The sequence below is a fragment of the Somniosus microcephalus genome, chromosome 5 (genome assembly GCF_052327205.1).
Source record: "Somniosus microcephalus isolate GS21.2 chromosome 5, FLI_Smic_1.0, whole genome shotgun sequence".
In the NCBI taxonomy this organism is placed as follows: Eukaryota; Metazoa; Chordata; class Chondrichthyes; order Squaliformes; family Somniosidae; genus Somniosus; species Somniosus microcephalus.
The window spans coordinates 236,313,899-236,341,398 of NC_140991.1; the positions used below are offsets into that span (position 1 = coordinate 236,313,899).

At 47.5% G+C, this 27,500-nt stretch overlaps 1 protein-coding gene across 2 annotated transcripts in view; it reads right to left on the reverse strand.

The window, feature by feature from the left end:
* Window positions 1–17,372, reverse strand: part of LOC147117609 (lysophosphatidylcholine acyltransferase 1-like) — a 309,307-nt gene extending 291,935 nt beyond the window's left edge. The window contains exon 1 of one of the 2 annotated variants that reach the window (XM_085988725.1): window positions 17,003–17,372. In XM_085988725.1, coding sequence (XP_085844851.1) covers window positions 17,003–17,131 — 129 coding nt within the window. In that variant the 5' untranslated portion in view covers window positions 17,132–17,372. The remainder of the gene's footprint in view (window positions 1–17,002) is intronic. The other variant, XM_085988726.1, reaches the window with a different exon arrangement.
* Between the last annotated feature and the right edge of the window lie 10,128 nt (window positions 17,373–27,500).

The window sequence follows — 27,500 nt, forward strand, 5'->3', positions numbered from 1 at the left end:
GACTGGGGGGGAAAGAGAGCGAGCGACTGGGGGGGAAAGAGAGCGAGCGACTGGGGGGGAAAGAGAGCGAGCGACTGGGGGGGAAAGAGAGCGAGCGACTGGGGGGGAAAGAGAGCGAGCGACTGGGGGGGAAAGAGAGCGAGCGACTGGGGGGGAAAGAGAGCGAGCGACTGGGGGGGAAAGAGAGCGAGCGACTGGGGGGGAAAGAGAGCGAGCGACTGGGGGGGAAAGAGAGCGAGCGACTGGGGGGGAAAGAGAGCGAGCGACTGGGGGGGAAAGAGAGCGAGCGACTGGGGGGGAAAGAGAGCGAGCGACTGGGGGGGAAAGAGAGCGAGCGACTGGGGGGGAAAGAGAGCGAGCGACTGGGGGGGAAAGAGAGCGAGCGACTGGGGGGGAAAGAGAGCGAGCGACTGGGGGGGAAAGAGAGCGAGCGACTGGGGGGGAAAGAGAGCGAGCGACTGGGGGGGAAAGAGAGCGAGCGACTGGGGGGGAAAGAGAGCGAGCGACTGGGGGGGAAAGAGAGCGAGCGACTGGGGGGGAAAGAGAGCGAGCGACTGGGGGGGAAAGAGAGCGAGCGACTGGGGGGGAAAGAGAGCGAGCGACTGGGGGGGAAAGAGAGCGAGCGACTGGGGGGGAAAGAGAGCGAGCGACTGGGGGGGAAAGAGAGCGAGCGACTGGGGGGGAAAGAGAGCGAGCGACTGGGGGGGAAAGAGAGCGAGCGACTGGGGGGGAAAGAGAGCGAGCGACTGGGGGGGAAAGAGAGCGAGCGACTGGGGGGGAAAGAGAGCGAGCGACTGGGGGGGAAAGAGAGCGAGCGACTGGGGGGGAAAGAGAGCGAGCGACTGGGGGGGAAAGAGAGCGAGCGACTGGGGGGGAAAGAGAGCGAGCGACTGGGGGGAAAGAGAGCGAGCGACTGGGGGGGAAAGAGAGCGAGCGACTGGGGGGGAAAGAGAGCGAGCGACTGGGGGGGAAAGAGAGCGAGCGACTGGGGGGAAAGAGAGCGAGCGACTGGGGGGGAAAGAGAGCGAGCGACTGGGGGGGAAAGAGAGCGAGCGACTGGGGGGGAAAGAGAGCGAGCGACTGGGGGGGAAAGAGAGCGAGCGACTGGGGGGGAAAGAGAGCGAGCGACTGGGGGGGAAAGAGAGCGAGCGACTGGGGGGGAAAGAGAGCGAGCGACTGGGGGGGAAAGAGAGCGAGCGACTGGGGGGGAAAGAGAGCGAGCGACTGGGGGGGAAAGAGAGCGAGCGACTGGGGGGGAAAGAGAGCGAGCGACTGGGGGGGAAAGAGAGCGAGCGACTGGGGGGGAAAGAGAGCGAGCGACTGGGGGGGAAAGAGAGCGAGCGACTGGGGGGGAAAGAGAGCGAGCGACTGGGGGGGAAAGAGAGCGAGCGACTGGGGGGGAAAGAGAGCGAGCGACTGGGGGGGAAAGAGAGCGAGCGACTGGGGGGGAAAGAGAGCGAGCGACTGGGGGGGAAAGAGAGCGAGCGACTGGGGGGGAAAGAGAGCGAGCGACTGGGGGGGAAAGAGAGCGAGCGACTGGGGGGGAAAGAGAGCGAGCGACTGGGGGGGAAAGAGAGCGAGCGACTGGGGGGGAAAGAGAGCGAGCGACTGGGGGGGAAAGAGAGCGAGCGACTGGGGGGGAAAGAGAGCGAGCGACTGGGGGGGAAAGAGAGCGAGCGACTGGGGGGGAAAGAGAGCGAGCGACTGGGGGGGAAAGAGAGCGAGCGACTGGGGGGGAAAGAGAGCGAGCGACTGGGGGGGAAAGAGAGCGAGCGACTGGGGGGGAAAGAGAGCGAGCGACTGGGGGGGAAAGAGAGCGAGCGACTGGGGGGGAAAGAGAGCGAGCGACTGGGGGGGAGAGAGCGAGCGACTGGGGGGGGAAAGAGAGCGAGCGACTGGGGGGGGGGGAAAGAGAGCGAGCGACTGGGGGGGGGGGAAAGAGAGCGACGGGGGGGGGGGAGAAAGAGAGCGAGCGACTGGGGGGGGGGGGGGGGAGAAAGAGAGCGAGCAACGGGGGGGGGGGGGGGAAGAGAAAGAGAGCGAGCGACGTGGGGGGTGGGGGGGAAGAGACACACGGGGGGGGGGGTGGCCTAATGGACCCCTGCGAAGGTAAGCTTTCCCTCCCTGACCCCCACCCCCTCTCTCCCTCCCCGCTTCACTCTCCCCTTCGTCTGTCTGTTGACTGTTCCCCTCTGCCGCTCTCAGTTTTTCTGCCGTTTTTTGTCTGCGAGCTCGCCGGCCGCTCAGGCTCTGTATAGCATCTTGGCGCCGGTGCCCGATTTGCTACTCCGGGCCCCGCCATCCACCCACTCTCCGGGCCAAGGTAAGAGCCGGGCTCCGGCCCCACACCGCTAGGGATCAGCACCCGGGGAACCCGCCCGCCGCCCGTGAACAAAACACCCTCCTCACCCGTCACAGAGTTGAAGTCTCCGAAAGCGCCGACGGTGCCCCGGGCCTCTTCCCCCGCGCATTCAGGCGGCGTGGGGAAGAGAGAGAGAGGAGAAGAGGGGGGGGGGGGGGGGGAAAAAGAGAGGGGGAGGAGAGAGGGAGGAGAGAGAGAGACGCCGCCGTGCACCTGCTCCGCGGAGCTCCGTGCCGCCACCGCCTTTACTAAGATGGAGGAGGTAGCGACACTCGGCTCAGGCCCGCCCCTCCAGCCTTCACAAAGATGGCGGCGATCGGGGGCCGCTTGTTGACCGGGACGGGAGGTGCCTAGCTCGGGTGCGGAGGGGAGGCCCCTAGCTCGGGTGCGGAGGGGAGGCCCAGGCTTCGAGGCCTACAAAACCGGTGAAAGGTAGGAAAATTAGAGGTTAGAGAAAAGATGTACAAATTAATTAACTTTTTTTTGAAAACAATGTGTTTTAAAAGCAACTTGTTTTTTTGCTGGAAATGTATATTTGAAAAGAAACACGCAGAAAGCGGGAAAAAGAAATGAAGAGTTTGGAATCAAGATGGCGGCCACTCACCTCATTTCGGAACGATAAGGCCCGCCCACACACGCACCGATTGGTCAACCGTCATGTCACCGAAGCATAGGATTGGTCAATTGTCCCGTCACTCGACTCTAGGACGGCACGCGCGACGAACCCACCCCCGCGACGCAGCGATTGGTCGACCGTCGGGTCGCTCGACCGTACGGTTGGTCAACCTCGACATCACTCGATGCTAATGAGCGGATTTTTGACCGTTTTTTGGATACCAAGGGCGCAATTTTTCGTCTCACCGAAACGTAAATACGCTTATGACCGTTCTGGAATCGTAAGCTTTCTTTTGAGGTAACGCGCGTGTAGGTACGCTCTGTAACTTTCGATTGTATCGACAGACAGACAGACAGACGTTGAATTATTTTTTTCTGAACTAGCTATGATTAAAATGGAAGCATTTTCTCTGATGACCACCAGCTTACAATAGGATGAGACTGCCTGAGAGAAAGAAGAGCAAATTCTTTGGTATAGTAATTGATTTTCTTTACTTGTCATTGCTGGAAAGATCCTTGGAAGACTGATGCTTAATCATTTTATTCAGCACATTTTTGAAAAAAATCCCAGCAGTTAATGTGGGTTCAGAAAGGGAACCTGCACAACTATATATATGATCTTAGCAGCCAGACAGCGCCAAGAAAAATGTAGAGAGCAAAATGTAGATCTTACTGCGTTTTTGTTGATCTGACAAAGGCATTCGGCACAGTCAGTAGAGAAAGTCTTTGGAAAATCCTCTTCAAGTTGTGCCCAGACAAATTAACTCCTATTTGCTGATGACTGTGCTCTTGTGGTCCACTCCCAGGATATGTAAACAATCACGGACCAACTTGCAACAGCTTGCCTGCAATTTGGTATGACTGTCAGCCTTAAAAGGATGGTGGTATTCTTCCAACCAGCCTCAGGCAAGGATTACACCCTATCAGCACCAGTGATTATGTTTCAGGCTGTGGACAGATTCACCCTATCGATACAGAAGCATCCTACCAAAGCCAGCTTAGCTTTTGGAAAACTTCATGAGTGCCTCAGGGACAAGAAAGGCAACAGCCTGCAGACCATGCTCAAAGTTTTCAAAGCTCAAAGCCATTCTGAAGACCCTGCTTTACGACAACATGCACACCACATTAAGAAACTGAATCACTTTCACCCAAGTTGTCTAAGACAACTAATGAAGATCAGATGGCAAGACAATATCCCTGACACCAATTTTCTTAAAGTTGACATGCCAAGCATAGAAGCTCTGATCATGAAGGCACAGCTACGATGGTCAGGCCATGTGGTAAGAATGTGTGATGAATGAATCCCGAAGATGATCTTTTATGGCACATTGACAAATGGAAAATGATCTTGTGGTGGACAGCAAAAGAGATATAAAGACTGCTTAAAAACAACTCTGAAACAGTGCAAAATAAACATCCAAAATAAACATCCATGGGTGAGAACAACTTGCTCAAGATAATAAAGCATGGTGAAAAACCCGCTATAAAGACTCCTCCTCCTATGAGGCCCATCTCATTGCTGATGCGGAGGAAAATGCTCAACCACTACATCCAGGATCCACTGTTCACTCTGTGGATGTTCATTCCTATCAAAAATTGGTCTCATCAGTCAAGAACACACTGCAGAAAATGAGGTGGCATTCTGGCTCTCCTCTTTGATGTCAAAGGAACAAACAAAAAATTATTAGATAAGAAGATACTGTGTTTGTATGACAGAGTAGGTGCACATTGTGTCACTATTAGCATTTCCTGGGTATTTCATATGCTGGGCGTTGCTCCTCATTAGCAGGACATGTCTTTTTTTCTGATTTTGATCAACAGTTCTATAACTTCCAGAAGCTGAACCTGGGAATTAATGACAGACTTTTGCTTGGTCTTAGCTCAGCCCATGCAGTTCATTCACTTGCACTGCATGTTCAAATCACTGCAGTAAGGCAGGACTCTACTGAGCCATGTTGACATACTGGCCCTGAAATCGCGGTGTGTGTCTGAGTACACCATCATATTCCCTTTGAAATGCTTCGCAAGTTTGGGAAATCCAGAACTTGCGGCCTATCAACATACGCGTTGACAGCCATCTGCGGGGGCCCCGAAAAAGCAATCGCTGGCGCAGAGTTGGGCTATTTGCCCAGCGACTGGCCAGCAATTGCCCACACAAGTCTTACAGCTGATGCAAGCGGGTACAGGGCCTGCTTTGATCAGTGTAAGGGGATATCCAAGGCATAAATTTTCATATTTTCATAGCCTAAATTATGCACACACACTGTATTAAATGAGTTTATGCAAAAACGTTTTTCCTCATGTTGCCTTTGGTTCTTCTGCCAATCACCTCAAATCTGTGCCCTCTGGTTCTCAACCCTTCCGCCAATGGGAACAGTTTCTCTCTATCTACTCTGTCTAGACCCCTCATGATTTTGAGCACCTCTAACAAATCTCCTCTCAACCTTCTCGGCTCCAAGGAGAACAAATCCGGCAGCTCTCGTCAATCCACGTAACTGAAGTCCCTCATTCCTGCCACCATTCTCGTAAATCTTTTCTGCACCCTCTCTAAGGCCTTCACATCCTTCCTAAAATGCGATGCCCAGAATTGGACACAATACTCCAGTTGAAGCCAAACCAGTGTTTCATAACTTCCTTGCTTTTGTACTCTTTGCCTCTATTTAAGGCGGCCCAGGATCCCGTATTTTTTTTAACCGCTTTCTCAGCCTGCCCTGCCACCTTCAATGATTTGTGCACATATACCCCCAGGTCTCTCTGTTCATGCACCCACTTTAGGATTGTACCCTTCAGTTTATATTGCCTCTCCTCGTTTTTCCTACCAAAATGTATCAATTTGCACTTTTCTGCCTTAAATTTCATCTGCCATCTGTCCGCTCATTTCACCAGCCTATCTATGTCTTCTTGAAGTCTATCACTATCCTCCTCACTGTTCACTATACTCCCAAGTTTTGTGTCATCTGCCAATTTTGAAATTGTGCCCTGTACACCCAAGTCATTAATATATCAAGAAAAGCAGTGGTCCTAGTACCAACCCCTGGAGAACACCACTGTATACCTTCCTCCAGTCCGAAAAACAACCGTTCACCACCACTCTCCGTTTCCTGTCACTTAGCCAATTTTGCATCCATGCTGCCACTGTCCCTTTTCCATGGACTTCAACTTTGCTGGCAAGCCTATTATGTGGCACTTTATCAAAAGTCTTTTGGAAGTCCATGTACACCATGTCAACCGCATTGCCCTCATCAACCCTTTGTTACCTCATCAAAAAACTCTTATCAAGTTAGTTAAACACAATTTACCTTTAACAAATCCATGCTGGCTTTCTTTAATTAATCCACACTTGTCCAAGTGAATTAATTTTGTCCCCGATTATTGTTTCTAAAAGCTTCTCCACTACCAAGGTTAAACCGACTGGCCTGTAGTTGCTGGGTATATCCTTGCACCATTTTTTGAACAATGGTGTAACATTTGCAATTCTCCAATCCTCTGGCACCACTCTTGTATATAAAGGAGGATTGGAAGATTATGGCCAGTACTTCTGCTAGTTCCATCTTAACTTCCCTCAGCATCCCAGGATACACCCATCCGGTTCTGGTGACTTATCAACTTTAAATACAGCCAGCCTTTCCAGTACCTCATCAATTTTTATTCCATCCATATCTCCACTACTTCCCCTTTACTATGACTTTGGCAGCATCTTCTTCCTTGGTAAAGGCAGATGCAAAGTACCTCAGCTATGCCCTCTGCCTCCATGGGTAGGTCTCCTTTTTGGTCCCTAATCGGCCCCACCCCTCCTCTTACTACTCGTTTACTATTTATATGCCTATAGAAGACTTTTGAATTGCCTTTTATATGTTAGCTGCCAGTCTATTCTCATACTCTCTCTTTGCCCCTCTTTATTCCTTTTTCACTTCCCTCTGAACTTTCTATATTCAGGTTGGTTCTCACTTGTATTCTCAACCTTACATCGGTCATACGCCCCCTTTTTCTGCTTCATCTTACTTTGGTTGCCCTACTTTTCCCCCTCCTTGACTGTACCCAAACCATCACTTCTTTAAAGGCAGCCCATTATTCGATTACAGTTTTGCCTGCCAATCTTTGATTCTAATTTACCGGGGCTATATCCGTTCTCAACCCACTGAAATTGGCCCTCCTCCATTAAGTATTTTTACTCTAGATTGGCTATGGAAAAGGACAAGGAGCAATCTAAACTTTATGATACTATGATCACTGTTCCCTAAATGTTATCCTACTGACACTTGCTCCCCTTGACCCACCAATACCTGCTTCCTCATTGGGCCTGAAACACCTGTGGTGTGGAGATGCCGATGTTGGACTGGGGTGGACAAATGTAAGAAGTCACACAACACCAGGTTATAGTCCAACAGCTTTATTTGAAATCACAAGCTTTCGGAGCACTGCTCCTTCACTTGACGAAGGAGCAGCGCTCCGAAAGCTTGTGATTTCAAATAAAGCTGTTGGACTATAACCTGGTGTTGTGTGGCTTCTTACATCTGAAACACCTGAACACACTTCAGAAATTCTTCCTCCTTCCTGCCCTTTACACTATTACTATCCCAGTCTACATTAGGATAATTGAAGTTTCACATTTTCACTACTCTATAGATCTTGCACCTCTCTCTAATTTCCCTTCAAATTTGCTCCTCTATATCCCTCCCACTAGTTGGTAGCCTATAGATACATCTAGCAGTGTATTGGCACCTCTATTATTTCTTAACTCTAACCAAATAGATTCTGTCCTTGACCCTTCCAGGACATCCTCTCGCTCCAGCACTGTAATATTCTCCTTAATCAATACAGCCACCACACCTTTTTTTCCTTCCCTATCTTTCCTGAATACCTTATACCGAGAATATTTAGTACCCAATCCAGCCCTTTTTTGAGCCAGGTCTCCATTATCACCACGACATCATATTCCCATGTGGCTATTTGCACCTGCAGCTCACCAACCTTATTTACTACACTTCGTGCATTTACACACATGCACTGTAAACCTATCTTAGATGTTCCTGTATTCTCTCTTAGTCTAACCCCACCTAATACGATACTATTTCTTACTCTAGTGCGATCTGTCTCTCCCAATCTTTTGTGCACCTCGTTTCTCCTTTCTAATGCTACATCCTGCCAAGTTAGTTTAAAGCTTTCCCAACAGCACTAGCAAACCCCCCCCCCCCCAACGAGGGTATTGGTCACGGTTCTGTTGAGATGCAACCCGTCCGGCCTGTGCAGGTCCCACCTCCCCCAGAACTGGACCCAATGTCCCAGGAATCTAAAGCCCTCCCTCCTGCACTATCTGTCCAGCCACGCATTCATCTGCTCTATCCTCCTATTTCTATACGCACTAGCTCATGGCACCGGGAGCAATCCGGAGATTACTACCTTAATAATAATAATAATTCAACTTTATTGTCATTGCACAAGTACATAAACAACGAAATGTGATCTTGCAAGCTCCCATGACTGGGAGAAGCAAAGCCGCTGCGTCGGTGCGCGCCGCCATTCCATTTCCACCATTCCTCCTGTCCGACAATCTTCAGCCCAACGCCCGGGCCTGCTCACCAGCCGCTCCTCCTTCCGTGACCTTTTCACCAACCGCCCCTCCTCGGGGCTCCTTCCGTGACCTTCTGCACCTGGTCTTCCCTGATGGTCACCCCTCCAGGTACTAACCAGGCCTGGCTCTGCTTAGCTTCCAAGCCTTGCCAGTGACCCTGTCCCTAGTCCCAGGAACAGACCTTTGAGGTCCTGCTTATTAATCTCTTTCCTAGCTCCCCAAAACCTGCTTGCAGGACCTCATCCCTCTTTCTACCTTTGTCGTTGATACAGATATGGGGCGGCCGGAGATAAAGGTAGGCCTGTGAGAGAGAAGTGGCCGGAGATAAAGGTAGGCCCGGATCCGGCCTGGAGGGAGTGCGCGCATCAGGGAGTGAGGTAAAAAAAAAACTAAAGTGACGTTAGCACAGGGGAAGAAACTGATCGAGTTTTTTTTAAGTCTTGAGTTTATTTCTGTTAAGTTAGTTAATAGTCTATTAAATAGAGGCATAGCAGGCCACCTCAGTCCTGTGGAATGCACATTTTGTGCCATGTGGGAACTCCAGGACACCTCCCGTGTCCTGGACAACCACATGTGCAGGAATTGTCGTCACCTGTTCACCCTCCCCCTTCAATGTTCTGCAGCCGCTCAGTAACATCCTTGACCCCGACACCAGGGAGGCAACATACCATCCTGGAATCATGTCTGCAGCCGCAGAAATGCCTGTCTATTTCCCGAACTATTGCTTTCCCAATCTTACTCCCTCCCCGGTACAGCTGAGCCACCCCGTGGTGCCATGGACTTGACACTACCTGTACTGCCCAGAGCAACCATCGCCCTCACCAATATTTAAAACTAAATACTGGTTAGAGAGTGAGATGCACTCAGGGGACTCCTACATTACCTGTCTGGTCCTCCTCGTCTGTCTGGCGGTCACCCATTCCCTCTCTGCCTGCACACCCTTAAGCTGCAGGGTGACCACCTCCTGAAACGTGCTATCCACATAGCGCTCAGCCTCACTGATGCTAGCTGCTGCTCAAGCTCCAAAACCCGGAGCTTGAACTTCTCCAGCTGACGACAATTCCTGCACATGTGGTTGTCCAGGACACGGGAGGTGTCCTGGAGTTCCCACATGGCACAAAATGTGCATTCCACGGGACTGAGGTGGCCTGATATGCCTCTATTTAATAGACTATTAATTAACTTAACAGAAATAAACTCAAGACTTAAAAAAACTCAATCAGTTTCTTCCCGTGCTAACGTCACTTTAGTTTTTTTGACCTCACTCCCTGATGTGCGCGCTCCCTCCAGGCTCCGGGCCTACCTTTATCTCCGGCCACTTCTCTCACTAAGGCCTACCTTTATCTTCAGCCACCCCTTTTGCACTAAAAACTTGAATTTGCCAATAATTTGAACTAATATAAAAAAAGTCAGAATTTAATGAACAAAACCTGACTTATCTAATTTGAATCAAGTGTAGACTAGCACTTTTTAGCCTAAACTACATAGTCTGCGAGCATGGTCCTTCCCACTGAATTAGAGAGATCAGTAATATATACTGGTATTACATACTGTTTCTACTGCATAGCCCAATAGTGCAAGTGTTTATTGCTTGCCCTTCATACACAAGGTCAAGTTTCAGTTCATAGGAATTACACTCTTGTCTATGGAGACTAACTTTTGCTGTGCTAGGAAGAGGCTTGAACTGTAAAAGATATCATAGCCCAAATTTTGTGATAATTGTGATAAGAACTAACTTCAATTTTGATGGAAAAAAGTGCACTTCTGAAAATTGTTGGTTTAGAAAAAAATTCTAAGTTTACCAATACAAATTATTTCATTTAGCAATACCTTTGACAACAGTTAGTGACTCCAACATACATATCTTATAAGTCTTTTCTATATCATAACTTCAAGACTTCATGTTCTGACTTTTGTCATTTAATATGCATTGGACAGTGGAACAGGAGATTCACCATTAAAATAACTTGAGATCTCTAGGTCATAAATGGAGCCATTTAGCTAAATTAACCAGAGGGGGGGAAAAAGCTATTTTATGCAAATTTAAGCAGTGCATCTTTCCCAAGATGTAGGATCCAAGTCTTCAAGTATTTATCCAATTCCCTTTTGTAGGCTACTATTGACTCTGTATCCACTGCCCTATCAGGCAGTGCATTCCAAATCCAAACCACTCGTTGCATAAAAACGTTTTTCCTCTGGTTCTTTTGCCAGTCACCTTAAATCTGTATCCTCTCGTTATCAACCCTTCAGCCATTGGAAACAGTTTCTCTTTATTTACTCGATCTAAACCCTTCATGATTTTAAACACCTCTATCAAATCTCCTCTTCGCCTTCTCTGCTCCAAGAAGAACACCACCAGCTTCTCTAGTCTATCCACGTAACTATTCCTTCATCCTTGGAACCATTCTGGTAAATCTCTTCCGTACCCTCTCCAAAGCCTTCACGTACTTCCTAAAGTGTGGTGCCAAGAATTGGACACAATACTCCAGCTGGGGTCGAACTAATGTTTTATATAGGTTTAGCATAATTTTCCTTAGTTTTGTACTCTATGCCTCTTTATAAAGCCCAGGATCCCATATGCTTTATTAACTGTTTTGTTAACCTGTCCTGCCACCTTCAAAGATTTGTGCACAAGTGACCTCAAGGTCTCCCTGTTCTTGCAACCTCTAAAATTGTACCCTTTAGTGTGCATGGTCTCATTCTTCCTACCAAAATGCATCCTCACACTACTGTGGTGAATTTCATCTGCCATGTGTCCACCCATTCTAACAGCCTATGTTTTCCTGAAGTCTATTACTATCTTCCTCACTGCTTACTACACTTCCAAGTTTTGTGTCATCTGCAAATTTTGAAATTGTGTCCTGTACCCCCCCAACCCAAAGTCCAAATCATTAATGGATATCAAAAACAGCAGTGGTCCTAGCACTGAACCTTGGAGAACGCCACTGTATATCTCCCTTCGTCTGAAAAACAGCCAGTCACCACAATTCTCTGTTTGCTATCCCTTAGCCAATTTTGTATTATGTTGCTACTGCCCCTTTTATCCCATGGGCTTCAATTTTGCTAACAAGCCTATTATGTGGTACTTCAAACGATTTTTGAAAGTTTCATATACATATCAACTGCACTACTCTCATCCACCCTCATCAATTATCCTTTCATTATCATTCCTACACCAATACAAACCCAAAGACAATGTGGCTACATTTTTTTTTAAATCTTAAATGCAAAACGGAACATCAAACTGGTACTTCATGAATAATGACAATGAAAGTATATTCTGCAGAATATTGATCATGATACAGAAGCCTTAGCTACAAATCACAAGCTAGTTAAAGAAGAAAGCCATACAACTTGTTTGGTACATCCATCCCAAAATACCCTCAAGTCCCACCACTGCATCATTCGATAGGTACTTGGATGAATCCAGGGTATTCATCTCCATTACATTATCCAGAAGTCCATTCCATTCAGAAGGGCTTCCTGACAGGAGGGCTAATTTTGCCTTTTATCAGTTTGAGCATACATTGGAAGGACACGTTGAGTGTCAAGTCTACCAAGACTCAAGTATCTTTCAATTTTATCCGTAGCAGTTTCACCACCTTCACGGACTACCTAGGTTGCCCACTTTTCCTTCCAATATTCAGTACTTGCTCATAGCAAATTTTATCTGCCATTGGTCCACTCACCTACATATTTTGCACAATTTATTTTGTAAATGGCTGTTTATGTCTGTAAAATCAGTTTTGATACAAAATACCTAGCAGAGGATTTTCAATGCACTAGCTAAAAGATATCCACTCCTTTTAGAACTTTCAAAATGTTGTTAAGCCTACCTAGTTGGTGATGCCTGAACACACATACAGCAAAAGATAGCTGGCAAATGAATACAAGGCAAGAACAGAATGATTATGTCATAAACATTCAACAATCTCAATGGCATAACTGTTTACTGTATATAAATTGAACACTATGACACTCAGTTATTTAAGGTGACTGGCTTGTGCTTATACCCACCATTTTGAAAACCTAAGCAGGGCGCTGCATTTAGTCAAAGATCTTACAATGCCAAAGATAAGGTACTTTAGTCTTTCCTGAGCTGCCTTATCTTTAGGCTGGATCAGCCTATGTTGTTAACCTTAAGGCCATATACAAAAGATGTAATTCAATTTTATTTTCTGTATTAAATTGCCTGTCTTTTTATGTGTTTTAATACTTGAGAAAACTATTTCTGCATTCGGCAATATTTGGCGACAGAAGGCATCAACTGTACAACAGGAAGTTGCAAATATTATCATGCAATACAAACCTTAATATTCACAGAAGACCATTTCTATATCCCAATGGATATCATACCAAGGTTCCTCGATACCACAGGGTATCAGACAGTCATACACACGGGATTATAGGACTGCTATTACATTCAATAGATAACTGGCTGAATATGAGGGTTATTATGAATGGGAATGGATCTGATTGGGGCCTGGTTACAAATAGAGTTCCCCAAGGCTCTGTGATGGGACCAATCCTGTTCTTCATTTTCATTAACAATGTAAAAGAGGGCTAAAATGGAACCATTCTTAAATTCACAGATGGTTCATAAGTCAGACCAATCAATATTTATGTAAGTTAAGAGGCTAGTGTGTGGCAGATGTCATTAGAGAGAACAAATATAGTGCCATGCACTTGGAGTTAGTAATCTCCATAATGTAACTGATTATGCAAGAGACTTTGGGGGGGGGGGGGGGGGGGGGGGGGGGGGCAATAGGAGAGAGAGAGAGAGAGAGAGAGAGAGAGAGAAACACACAGGATATTAAACTGCTGGAGAAGATGGAGAGGAGGGCAACCAGAAGGATACCAAAGCTTAGAGCTCAATTATAAGGTTAAGCTACAAGAGCTAGGGATATTTACTTTGGAGTGGATATGAATGAGGTTTTTAAAGTGAAGGACTGGATAGGCAGGTTAGAAAGGTTATTTGAAATGGATATGCATAGTAGTATTAGAAATCATGCCTATAAAATCCATAGGCAAAGAGTAAGGTTAGGGTTTCTTTTTGAAGAGTGTCATCATCCTCCAGAACAAATTGCCAAGTCACATGGTGAGTAAGGAACCACTACAGGCTTTTAGTCAGTCAGAGGCACAGAAGGAGGCCATTCGACCCATCGAGTCTGTGCCAGCTCTCTGTAGAGCAATCCAGTTAGTCCCATTCCCCCGCTCTATCCCCGTAGCCCTGCAAGTTTAGTTCCCTCAAGTGCCTATCCAGTCTCCCCTTGAAAACATTGAGTGTCTCCGCTTCCACCACTTCCATCGACAGCAAGTTCCACGTCCTACGTCCTCACCACGCTGCGTAAAAAAGTTTTCCCCTCACGTTCCCCCTGTATCTCTTGCCCAAAACCTTAAATCTGTGTCCCCTAGTCCTTGTACCATCAACTAGTGGGAACAGCATTTCCCCATCTAGCTTATCCAAACCCATCATAATCTTGTACACCTCTATCAAATCACCCCTCAACCTCCTTTGCTCTAATGAAAACAAATCCAGCTTCTCCAACCTGTCCCTGTAGCTAAGATCCCCCATCCCATTCTGGTAAATCTCCTCTGCATCCTCTCAAGTGTCTTCACATTCTTCCTAAAGTGTGGTGGCAAGAACTGGACGCAATACTCCAGTTGTGGCCTAACCAGCGCTTTATAAAGGTTCAGCTTAACTTCTCTACTTTTGTACTCAATACCTCTATTTATGAAGCCCAAGATCCCATATGCTTTGCTAACCACTCTCTCAATATGTCCTGCCACCTTCAGGGACCAAGGCACATTAACTCCCAGGTCCCTCTGTCCCTGCACACTCTTTAAAACTGTGCCATTAAGTGTATATTGCCTCTCCCTGTTCCTTCTGCCAAAATGTATCACCTCACACTTCTCTGTATTAAATTCCATCTGCCACTTGTCTGCCTTTCTATGTCCTGTTGCAGTCAATTGGTATCATCCTCACTGTTTGTCACATCCCCAAGTTTGGTGCCATCGGCAAATTTAGAAATTCTACCCTGTATTACAATATCCAGGTCATTTATATATATCAAAAAAAGCAGTTGATAAATTCTTAAACAGTTACAGGGGTCAAGTTGCTAATTAGTTGTGATTAGGACAAATCTCAGAGAACAGTGATCTTGGAACTTGCTTCATTGTCTTGGAGTCAGACAGGAATTTCTCAGTTTGCCCTGAATTGTCAACCTTTATGTTACCCTCTCCCAAGAGGTAACATGGTTAGAGGGTGGGTGAACAGTATACAAGATTACACTGTTGATTGAATATTTGATGGTGTTTTCTCACCTTTATTTTCATATGTAAAACCCATTTAAAGTTGGTTCTGGCAGCATAAAATTGCCCCTAATTCACCACAAACTGGCAAACTCACCTAGAGAAACCAAAAGGGTGATCTGTGTAATATCTGCTGCTCTTTCAAACTTGGAGTTAAGCCACATTTGTTGGGGCAGCATGGAGGGAACTTTGCTCTTCATCTGGCCCATACAACAGCCAACTGAGCAATGACTAATGTGAAGAGTGGGTGATAAAATTAACCCCATTCTCAGCTATAGCATCCCTTACATTGATAAGCAAATAGATTTACTGCCCAAATTGTTTCTCTGTACAATCAATTTAGGTCATCCCTCTCACCAAATGCCAGCAGCTCGATTAGAAAGCAGTGAGTTGTGTGTAGTCCAGATGGATGGTGCTTTTTCTGTATAAAAGTAACTGTGTATAATGACTAGCTATGAAACAGTATTTATATTTTTACAATGCAACCACCATAAATTTTCTATCCTTTTGGAATGGGAGAAGCTTCACAGCACACAAAGTTTGTGCGCATCATTTTTTCCTTCCCTGACAGAATATTCAGTTGCTGCATAGTGCTCTATCTCGTGATCCAGTTAAAAACTGGCTGAAGTTAAACAAAGGTTGGAAATTATGAATGAGTGTAAAAGATGCAATTCAATTTTGCAATCATCTGCTATTGAGGCCAATGCTCCAGGGTGCACATATACAAAGGGAGCACAAGAGAAATGTTATAAACAAGAGGTTGCATAAACAATATGCTTGTAAAATTTTTGCCAAACAATATGCTTGTTATACAAAGAAGAAGAAAATATTCCAGGCCTACACTTATAGAATGTCACTTCATTTTTTTTCTCACTGTATTACATGGTACTGTACAAGAATCAGTGAGTCAGTCACCAGCACGTCTGCAAGTTTGTTCTGAAACACCAGTTGCAACTCCCTAGGGCCTATAGAACCAACACACACACAGTTGAATCAGCAGGAACGTATCGGCAGTAAATTGACATTCAATGAGATTACCCTTTGCTAAATAATATTACTCCTATCGCTCGTATAAACCGTTTGCCTGACAAACACCTTAGCTGCTCACACGTGTAAAGACCGACTAATGATGTTGTCCATTACCAGCTTAGCTTTCTGCAACACAAGGCAACGAAACTCAATCTAGATACCCTATTGTTTTTACTCCACCGATTAGTACAATAAAAGTATCACGAACGATAATTATAATCTAATCCCGCCGAGTATCTGAACCTCAAAAAGTAAATCCTTTGTAATCGATTGCAATGTCAGGAAGAAGCCCTCCGTGCATATCAAATTGCAAATACGGAATACAATTAAAAGTGTAGTACTGTCAAACTTAGTGGAGCACATTAGCAAATGGCGTCGCTGTGATCTGGTACTATAGACAACACGAAGCTAAACATTGTGTGCAGTGGTTTCCCAGAGGTACGGTATGCACAGCTGGCAGCTTCCTTAAGGGAACAAGCAATATAAGCCTGAAGCAAAAGACACGTAACGGATGTACCACAACTGCGTTTAAATTTCTGCTCAGACTTTGCAAGTCCGTGGTATTTACAGTATAATAATAGCACTGTTAAATCCGGTCTAGTTATTACACGACCCCGTTACCTTAGCTTTGTGCAGACAAAAGAAAAATAGAATTGCAAACTATGCCAGAAATCTTTCCCATGCCTCAAAATATATAGTGATAAAAGATCCAAACCAAAATAAAAATCCAATACAAATATTTGAATTAAAAATTAGAACTCTGCACGTCTGCAATGGAGCCAGTCCGTTTGCAGCAACTGTGGAACCGAACTATGAGGTTGAATTAACGCCGGGAATAAGAGAAGGGGGTTGCTTCCCATCACTTGTAGATCTATTTCATCGGTGCTGGGGCATTGTCACTGCCGGGGCCTGAATTACGGTATCTGACTGAAGGGGGATGAAGATAGAAGAAAAATAAGAGAGCGACAGACCGGTGTTTGCAGCGGCGGCACAACGTGCAGATCGGGGAGCAGCACACAGCAGGAGCGAGGACTCGTCCAATGCCCAGAGTGGGTGCAGAGCGCACGGCCCCGCGGGTCGGGCAACGGCAGCTCCATCCCTGCTCTCCTTACCTTGGCTTTTTGCAGCGCCGAGAAGCGGATGTCATGTACAAAGGGATTCCTGACCGGTGGCAGCCGAGCCCGCTCCTCCTCAGCGCCGCCGCCTTCCGCTGAACTGCGTCCTCTCCTCGACATCCTCATTTTCCGCGGCCAACGCCACTCAGCGGGATGGATACAAGAAGGCGCCGTGCAGGAGCCTTGTCTGTCTGTCTGTCTGGGGCCAGGCCGTGTCGCAGCTGCTGTCTCTCACTCACTCTTTCCCCCTCCCCCTCTAACCGCCTCCCTCTGCTCCGGCTCGCTCTCAGCAACGCCTCACGCACGCGCCCAGTTAGGCGGCTAGTGTCTTCGCTGGCGCGCGCGCACAAGCACGTCAGAGCAGCTTCACACCCTCAGCTACTTCTCAGCTGTTGCTGTTTAAGGTTGACACAGGACGTTAATGTAGCTTCTAACTGAGGATGCATCGGATAAAGTACAACAGAAAAGAGAGATCAAAAAAAGTGCACGTCATTGGGAGATCCTCTCCTGTCCTATTCAGACCCTACTGGTCTAATTAAAATTTGGCTGACCTATGCATCTGTCTTCACTAAAGAAGAGGATGCTGCCAATGTCACAGTAAAGGAGGAGGAGGAGGTAGAGACGTTGGATGGGATACATATAGATAAAATAAAGAGAAGGCACCTAAAAGATTGGTAGTGCTCAAAGTAGAAATATCGCCTGGTCCGGATGGGATGCATCCTAGGTTGCTGAGAGAAGTAAGAGTGGAAATTGTGGAGACTCTGGCCACAATCTTCCAGTACTCCTTAGATGTGGGAGGGGTGCCAGAGGACTGGAGGATTGCAAATGTTACATCTCTGTTCAAAAAAGAGAGGGATAAATCCAGCAACTTCAGGCCAGTCATCCTAACGCTGTGGTGGGAAACAGTGGAGAGAATGATCCAAGACAAATTTAATTGTCACTTGGAAAAATATGGGTTGATAATGACAGCCAGCACAGATTAGATGAAGGTAGTGCAATTGATGTGTATATGGACTTTCAAATTGCGTTTGATAAAGTACCATATTATAGGCTAGCAAAATTAAAGCCCATGGGATTAAAGGGCAGTGGCAGCATGGATACGAAATTGGCTAAGGGACAGAAAGCAGAGAGTAGTGGTGAATGGTTGCTTTGCAGACTGGAGGTAAGTATATTGTGGTGTCCCCCAGGGTTCGGTATTAGGATCACTGCTCTTTTTGATATCCTTTAATGACCTGGACATGGGTATACAGAGCATAACTCCAAAGATTGCAGATGACACGAAAATTGGAAATGTCTTCTTAGGCAGTCCCTCTGAACCGAGGATGACTTGCATCCACATTAAAAATTAATTCTCAGGTGACTGATGAGTCCAATGCGGGACCTACAGTCTCTGTCACAGGTGGGGCAGACGGTGGTTGAAGGGGCGGATTGCTGGGGTGCTTGGTTTGACGTGCGCTCCTTGCGAAGAGACTCGAGGTGTTCGGCGCCTTCCCGGATGCTTCTCCTCCACTTTGTGCGGTCTTGGGCCAGGGATTCCCAGGTGTCGGTGGGGAAGTTGCACTTTTTCAAGGAGGCTTTGAGGGTGTCCTTGAAGCGTTTCCTCTGCCCACCTGGAGGTCTCTTGCCATGTCAGAGCTCCGAGTAGTGCGCTTGTTTTGGGAGTGTCGTACCGGGTGTGCAGACGCTGTGATCTGTCCATCGGAGCTGATCGAGCGTGGTCAAAGCTTCGATGCTGGGGATGTTGGACTGAGCGAGAACACTGACGTTGGTGCACCTATCCTGCAAATGGATTTGCAGGATCTTGGTGGTACCTCGCCAGTGCTTTGAGGTGCCTGCTGTACATGGTCCATGTCTCTGAGGCATACAGCAGGGCGGGTATCACTGCTGCTCTGTAGACCATGAGCTAAGTGCCGGGTTTGAGGTCCTGGTCTTCAAACACTCTGTTCCTCAGGCGACTGAAGGCTGCACTGGCACACTGAAGGCGGTGTTGGACTTCGTCATCGACATCTGCCCTTGTTGACAGTAGGCTCCCGAGGTATGGAAAGTGGTCCACGTTGTCCAAGGCCTTGTCATGGATTTTGATAATCGGGGGGCAGTACTGTGTGGCGGGGGCAGGTCTTATGGATGTTTAGTGTAAGGCCCATGCTCTCATACGCTTCAGTGAAGGTGTTGTTCTGAGTGAGCACAAACTGTAATTCAACGACAGAGGATGCGACGACCTTGGTTCTGGACTGGAGGCGACGGAGGTTGAACAGTTTCCTGTTTGTTCTGTAAATTAGCTGACACGAGGAGCTTACTGAGGGTGAGATGGAGCATTGCAGCAAGGAAGATCGAGAAGAGCGTTGGTGCGATGACACAGCCTTGCTTGACCCCGGTGTCCGTGATGGAACCGTTGGTCAGGATCACGGCTTGCATGTCGTCGTGAAGCAGGCGGAGGATGGTGACAAACTTTTGAAGGCAGCCGAATTTGAGGAGGACATTCCATAATCCCTCACGGTTGACAGTGTCGAAGGCCTTTGTGAGATCAAAGAAGGCCATGTACAGCGGTTGGTGCTGTTCCCTGTATTGCTCTTGTAATTGACGCACAGTGAAGATCATGTCCATTGTGCCCCTTAGTGGGCGGAATCTGCATTGCGACTCTAGTAAACAATGGGGAGGATAGTAACAGATTTCAAGAAGACATAGACTAGTGAAATGGCCAGACACATGACAGATTAAATTTAACGCAGAGAAGTGTGAATTGATTTATTTTGGTAGGAAGAATGAGGCGAGGCAATATAAACTAAATGGTACAATTTTAAAGGAGTTGCAGGAACAGAGTGATCTGGGGTGTACGTATACAAATTTTTGAAGGTGGCAAGACAAGTTGAGAAGACTGTTAAAAAAGCATATCAGACCCTTGGCTTTATAAACAGGTATAGAGTACAAAAGCAAGGATGTTATACTAAACCTTTATAAATCAGTGGTTATGTCCCAGCTAGAGCATTGTGTCCAATTCTGGGCACCACTTTAGGAAGGTTGTCAAGGCTTTAGAGAGGATGCAGGGGAGATTTACTAGAATGGTACCAGGGATGCGGACTTCAATTCCATGGAGGGACTAGAGAAGTTGGGGTTTGTTCTCCTTAGTGCAGGGAAGGTTAAGGGAGATTTAATAGAGGTGTTCAAATTCATGAAGGGTTTTGAGAAACTGTTTCCAGTGGAAAAAGGGTCGGTAATCAGGTGACACAGATTTAAAGTAATTGGCAAAAGAAACAAAGGTGAGATGAGAAGAAATTTGTTTACGCAGCGAGTTGTTATGATCTGGAATGCACTACCTAAAAGGGTGGTGGAAGCAGATTCAATAATAAATTTCAAAGGGGAATTGGATAAACACTTGAAACAAAAAAGTTGCTGGGCTATGGGGATAGGCCAGGGGAGTGGGACTAATTGGATAGCTCTAAGAGCTGGCACAGGCACAATGGGTCTCCTTTTGTGCTGTATCATTCTATGATTGTATTCAGGCCGATGGGCAATACTGTACCACCAAAACAATAAGTGCTCTCTGTTAAATCCGTGTATCTTTAGGTAGTGTGTCCTTCAATCAATAGACAGAGACGGCAGAGGAACAATCAACAGGTGTTTACTGGATGAGGGTTACTCTAAAACTAGCAGTACAGATCCCTACTCAAGGTTTATATACAGGTGTGGTCACTGCCGGTACTACAGTATACAGGAGCTGTAAAAAGTAGTTCTCCCCTTAAAGGTACATACACTACAATTCCTCCCCTTTTAGATTAACAGTACCATAACATTCATTTAACAATTAACACTTTTAACATGCAACATTAACTGAAAATAGTCCATTTATAAATTCAGTCTTTGGGGCGGCTTCCTGATCCTTTCTGGATAGCGCCTTTCCTGAGTGTCTTGCTCTTGGTGCGGAGGCGATTCTGGCCCCCTGTCGTCGGTTGGTTCATCACCTTCCGATGCTACTGTTTCTGGGGTAGATGCTACCTGTATGTCGGGTTCATCACCAGGTACGCGAGACATGGGGTTGACTCGTTCCTGTGACTCTAGGATCTGGTCGACATGGCGTCTCACAATGTTCTCCCCAACATCCACTGTGTACATTAGTGGCCCCTGCTGTGTGCATATCGTTCCTGGTTGCCATTTCTCTGTTCGGTAGTCGCGGGCCAAGACTGGTTGCCCTACATTGAAGCTCCTTGTCGGCTTCTCATTGATGTGCTGGAATTGCTTATTCTCAACATCTCTTCGTACATTTGGTCTGAGCAAATCCAAACGAGATCTCAACCTTCGGTTAAAGAACATCATGGCCGGGGTCTGGTTGGTGACGACATGTGTCGCATTTCTGTAGGCTAACAGGAAATTGTCCACCTTATGCTGCAGCGGAATGTCGTCATCGCACATGGCCCTTACTGCCTTTTTAAAGGTTTGTACGAACCTCTCAGCCAATCCATTTGTGGCTGGGTGATACGGGGCGGATGTGTAATGCCTTACCCCATTCCTTTTCATAAATTTCCGAAACTCTTCGGACACAAAATGTGGTCCGTTATCAGAGCAAATCTGCTCTGGCAAGCCGTTCCTGGCAAATATGGTCCGTAGGACTGCAATCGTTTTCTCCGTGGTGGTGGAGGACATTTTGATCACCTCAGGCCATTTCGAGTGTGCATACACGGCTATTAAAAACATTGAGTCCATGAATGGACCAGCAAAATCAATATGCACCCGTTGCCATGGAGAGGAGGGCCACTCCCATGGGTGTAGAGGGGCATGTGGTGGTGCATTTTGGACCTTCTGGCATCCTGAGCAGCTCTTTGTCAGGTCCTCGATTTGCTGATCGATCCCCGGCCACCACACATAAGCCCTAGCAAGGCTTTTCATTTTCACCCCTCCCAGATGGCCGTCATGAAGCTCATTGAGCACTCTCTCCCTTAACTTGGGTGGAATTACCACTCGGGATCCACACATCAAGGTCCCCTGGCATACTGACAGCTGTTCTCTTCTGAATGAGAATGCTGGCAACAGTGAGTCGCCATGTGTTGGCCATCCCTTCACCGTCAAGTCATATACCCGAGACAGTGTCGGGTCATTTCGGGTCTCCTTCTCTATATCCGCATTAGTTACTGGCAAGCATTCAATTATAGTCGAATAAAATATTTCGACAGGGTCCACTGCTGGTGCTTCCTCCGCAGTAGGCAGTGGCAGGCGTGATAGCCCATCAGCGTTTCCATGCTGTTTCGTGCCCTTATACTCTATTTCATATTGGTTCGCCCCTAGGAAAAGGGACCATCTTTGTAGCCGTTGCGCAGTCATCACCGGAACGCCCTTCTTTGGATTAAAGATGGAGACAAGTGGTTGGTGGTCAGTCAGCAAGGTGAACTTCTGCCCGTGCAGATAGTGGTTGAACTTTTTCACTCCCCACACTAGGCTGAGGGCCTCCCTGTCAATCTGGGCATAGTTACGCTCGGCTGAGGTTAGTGACCGAGACGCAAAGGCTACTGGCCTCTCCGAGCCGTCCAGGAATTTGTGCGACAGCACCGCTCCAATACCATAGGGTGATGCACCACACGCCAATCGAATTGGTAGTGCTGGGTTGAAATGAGCCAACACCTCTTTTGATGTGATCAATTCTTTGCACTTCTGGAAAGCTCATTTACATTCATCATTCCACTTCCATGATACCCCCGTTTGCAGTAGGGTGTTCAGTGGGTGTAGTACTGTAGACAAATTTGGCAAGAACTTATGGTAGTAGTTCACCAGCCCGAGGAACGACCTCAGTTGTGACACCTTTTCCGGTGCTGGAGCCTTGACTACTGCCTCAATCTTTTCAGGGGACTTATGTAACCCCTCTTCATCAATAACGTGGCCACAATACAAGATCTGCTTCTGGAAAAACTCGCATTTGTGGCGATTAGCTCGGAGCCCATATTCCTTCAATCTAGTGAGCACCTGCTCCAGGTTGGCGAGGTGAGCACTGTCATTTTCGCCCGTGACCAGGATGTCGTCCAAATAACACCGGGTCCCTGGAATCCCTTGCAGGACTTGATCCATTGCCCTTTGCCAAATAGCCGGAGCTGATGCTACCCCGAACACCAGCCGGTTGTATTGGTAGAGACCTTTATGAGTGTTGATCGTGAGGTACTGTTTCGAGGCTTCTTCTACCTCCATTTGCAGGTACGCCTGGGCCAGATCAATCTTAGTGAAGCGTTTTCCTCCAGATAGCGAGGCGAAAATATCTTCAATCCGCGGAAGCGGATATTGTACCATGTGAAGGACTGGGTTCACTATCACCTTAAAGTCCCCACAGATGCGAACTTTCTTTGGTTCCCCAGGTGTATTACTCAACGACCTCTTCATTACAGGAACGATGGGTGTAGCCCACTCACTCCAGTCCACTTTGGACAGTACTCCAGAACGTTCCAAACCTTCCAGCTCTGCTTCGTCGGCTGGGCGGATCGTATAAGGCACCGGTCTGGCCTTAAAAAACTTTGGGCTTGCATTTTCCTCTATTTTGATCATCGCTGTTATGCCTTTTAGTGTTCCGAGTCCCTCCTGGAACACTTCTTGTGCGTCAGTTAGCATTTTTGACAGTCGTCCAGGTGTGACATCGTCATCCTTTTTGGCATCTACAGTCAGTGCTTGTATGGAATGCCAATCTAGCTGTATCTTCCGGATCCATTCACATCCTAGTAGTGGTGGTCCTCCATCTGGCAATACACATAGGTCCATTTTTGGTGTTTCCTTGCCGTTATATATAACGTTCACCCTTATTTTTCCTTTGGGGTAGACTTTTTGCCCCGTGTACGTCTTCAAGACAATCTCTGTATCTCTCAAGGGTATATGTGAGAATAGCCACTTGTCGTCCCTTCGGTTTATGACTGTTAGGGCTGATCCTGTGTCCAATTCCATTTTCACTTGGACTTCATCTATCTTGAGCGTGACCCAGATAGTTTGGTGATCCTCCATTTTGATTACATTATGTAGTTTCAGACAACCCAGCTCCTTGCTTCCGGAGTCTGTATCACTTTTCTGTTCGTCTGAACTACTCTCCATCACCTTATGTACCTTTTTGTACTTCTCCTGTGGAGACTTCTTGCTGCTGGTTTTCTTTCCCGACCTGCAGACTCTTGCTATGTGTCCTACTTTTCCACACTATCTGCACACTTGGTCCTTGAACCAACAATCCTTATGGTCGTGTGTTGTTCTGCCGCAGCGATAACACTTCACTGCTCCATATGACATTTCATTTGTGCCATATTCTTGCGGTCTCCGTTGTTTCTCTGCAGCGCCCCATGCGGCTGCTTCGTGTGATACTGCCATGCTGAAAGCCTTGTCCAGCGTAAGATCCTTTTCTGATAGAAGCCGTTTCTGGGTTCCTTCACTTTGAAGCCCACACACAAACTTATCCCTTAAAGTATCTGCTAGTCCCGTTCCAAACTGGCAGTGTTTCGATAGCTTGCGCAGTTCCGTTAAATACTCAGCATTACTTTCGTCTTTATGCTGGTTCCTTTTGTGAAACTTAAATCTTTCTGCTATCAGCAGCAGTGTGGGGTTTAAGTGGTCCTGTAGGATTGCCACTATGCTTTCAAAATCCTTTTCCACTGGCTTCTCTGGGGTTACTAGGTTTCGCAGTAAGCCATACGTTTTTGCACCCATGGAATTCAACAATACCAGTGCTTTCCTGGCATCTGGCACTTCATTCGCCTTGCAGTACACTTCTATGCGTTCTACATATGTCGCCCAATCTTCGCCTTCATTGTCGAACGCTGTGACACTGCCACTCTTTGGCATCCCTGGGTGTGGTTAGACTGGCTAAAAATGGCGTCTCCCGTGCTCTCCCTTCTTCTCCGCTGCGGCTCAAAAATGGCATCTCCCGCGCTCTCCCTTCTTCTCCGCTGTGGCTCAAATGGCGTCACCCGCGCTTTCCTTTCTTCCCCCGCGCACGCTGCTCAGCCCTTGAACACCGGCCGCGCTCTGCGCGTTTTCCTGCGCGCCTCTCTCGTTGACGCCGCTCGGTCCTGAACCCCGGCTGCGCCCCGTGCGCTCTACCCTCTCTTTTTCTTTTCCGTCGATGCCGCTCGGTCTTCCACCCCGGCTGCGCTTTACCCTCTCTCTTACACCGTCGACGCTGCTCGGCCTTCCCCTGTGCCATCGGTCGGCTCCAGCTGCCGCCGTCCGGGAAGGGTCTGCGCCGTACCTGCTGCCAGCCCGTCTCGCTGGAGTCTCCGCCGGATGGTCGACGCCCGTGCCCCTGGAATCAGCCTTCTTCTGCAGAGTTGCACGTAGGTTCGAATCGACTCGTCGCCAATGTTAAATCCGTGTATCTTTAGGTAGTGTGTCCTTCAATCAATAGACAGAGACTGCAGAGGAACAATCAACAGGTGTTTACTGGATGAGGGTTACTCTAAAACTAACAGTACAGATCCCTACTCAGGGTTTATATACAGGTGTGGTCACTGCCGGTACTACAGTATACAGGAGCTGTAAAAAGTAGTTCTCCCCTTAAAGGTACATACACTACACTCTCAACCCTAATGGTGACATTATCAAGTCACACTCATTTTTGATATTGATTTTTAATTTTCTCCTTTGGTGTATCACATTCTTGAAACATGACTCCATGGGGGGAAAATTCGGTTGGTTAGCACCACCCGTTAGCTTCCCGGGGGGGAGATCGTGATGTAATTCAAGCGCGTGGTGCCCCAGACCGGAATATGATTCTCACCCCCTGCCTCAGTGCCTGCCACTAGGAATGACAGGTAGAAGGGGACGGTTTGCAGTCGGCTGGGAGCTGGGGGAGTGCTATTTAAAGGCGTGCGCTTCTTGTTTTTTCCTGTCGGCAATCAATTCTGCATACGCAGGTTGAGAGAGGGAGAGAGGCATCTGGAGACATTTAACACTGTCCTACTTGAAGGAGTTTTGGTCGTCAGCAAGACTTTTCAGGTTCCCATTTCTGTACCCTTTATTACTACCACATTTAGAAGATTTAATGGTGCTTTACTGGCACAGGGCCTCCTCCTCCAGCTTCACCATCGGAGGCAGCGGAGGCACAGAGATAGAGTGGAAAACGTGGCCAGAGGGAGGAGGGCCAACAGGTCTCTGCACAGGACACCTTACCCTCCCAGGGTATTCCGGGAGCAATTCTCCTACATTCATCTGTCCGAGGAGCAGTGTTTTAGAAGGCTCTGCTTCAGCAAGGAGGTGGTCACAGAGCTCTGCCACCTCCTGCAACCAGAGCTCCAGCCTCCGCTCATGACCAGGACATCTCTGTCGGTGGCAGTGAAGGTGATGGTGGCTCTCAATTTCTACGCCAGCGGCTCCTTCCAGGCTTCAACAGGGGATATTGTGAACATCTCCCAGTTCACTGTCCATTGCTACATCTGGGAGGTCACAAATGCTCTATACAAAAGGAGAAGGGAGTACATCTCATTCCCCATGACCTGAGACAAATAGCGCGAACGTGCATGTGGCTTTGCAAGGATAGCGGACTTCCCCATGGTTCAGGGCGCCATTGACTGCACGCATGTGGCATTGTGGGCACCTCATGAAAATGCAGTGGTTTTCCGCAACCACAAAGACTTCCACTCTGTCAACGTCCAGTTGGTGTGTGTTGGTGAAAAATAGATTCACTCGAGTCTGTCTTAAAGAAAAAGTACACAGTTTATTAACAGAACGTTCTGGGAGAAGAACCATAGACCCCGCGGTCTAGTGATAAGCTTCTCACCGTTCAGTGGTATCGAAACTTCTTTTATACAGGCAAAACATTACACACAAATGTGTTCACCCAATCATGTTCCCCCAGCAACAAGGTATTGAAACTTTACACACAAATGTGTTCATCCAATCATGTTCCCCCAGCAATAATTCTATTGTCCTCTTCCAATCACGTTCCCCCAGCAACAAGGTATTGAAACTTCTTTTATACAGTATAGCAAACTATTACACACAGGTGTCTTCAACCAATCACACTCCCCCAGCAACAACTCCCCTGTCCTCACAGGAATGATATGGAACCTTCACAGAAATCCCACAGTGCAGATAGAGGCCATTTCGGCCCATCGAGCCTGCACCGACACATATCCCACCCTATCCCCGTAACCCCAAGTATTGAATCCCCCTAACACTAAGGGTCAATTTATCATAGCCAATCAACCTAACCCGCACATCTTTGGATTGTAGGAGGAAACCGGAGCACCCGGAGAAAACCCACACAAACATGGGGAGAATGTGCAAACTCCACACAGACAGTTGCCCGGGGCCGGATTCGAACCCGGGTCCCTGGCGCTGTGAGTCAACAGTGCTAACCACTATGCCACCGTGCTGCCAGAACTTTGGGCGGTTTTTAATAGTTAATTACAAAATGGGCAGTTTTGCAGCTACCAATTACTGTAACTCATCAATACACACAATTTTGATTCATCTACTTTGCATTATAGAATGGTAGAATTACATTAATACATCCAAAGGGCTTCCAGCAAATAGTTTGCAGAAGGCT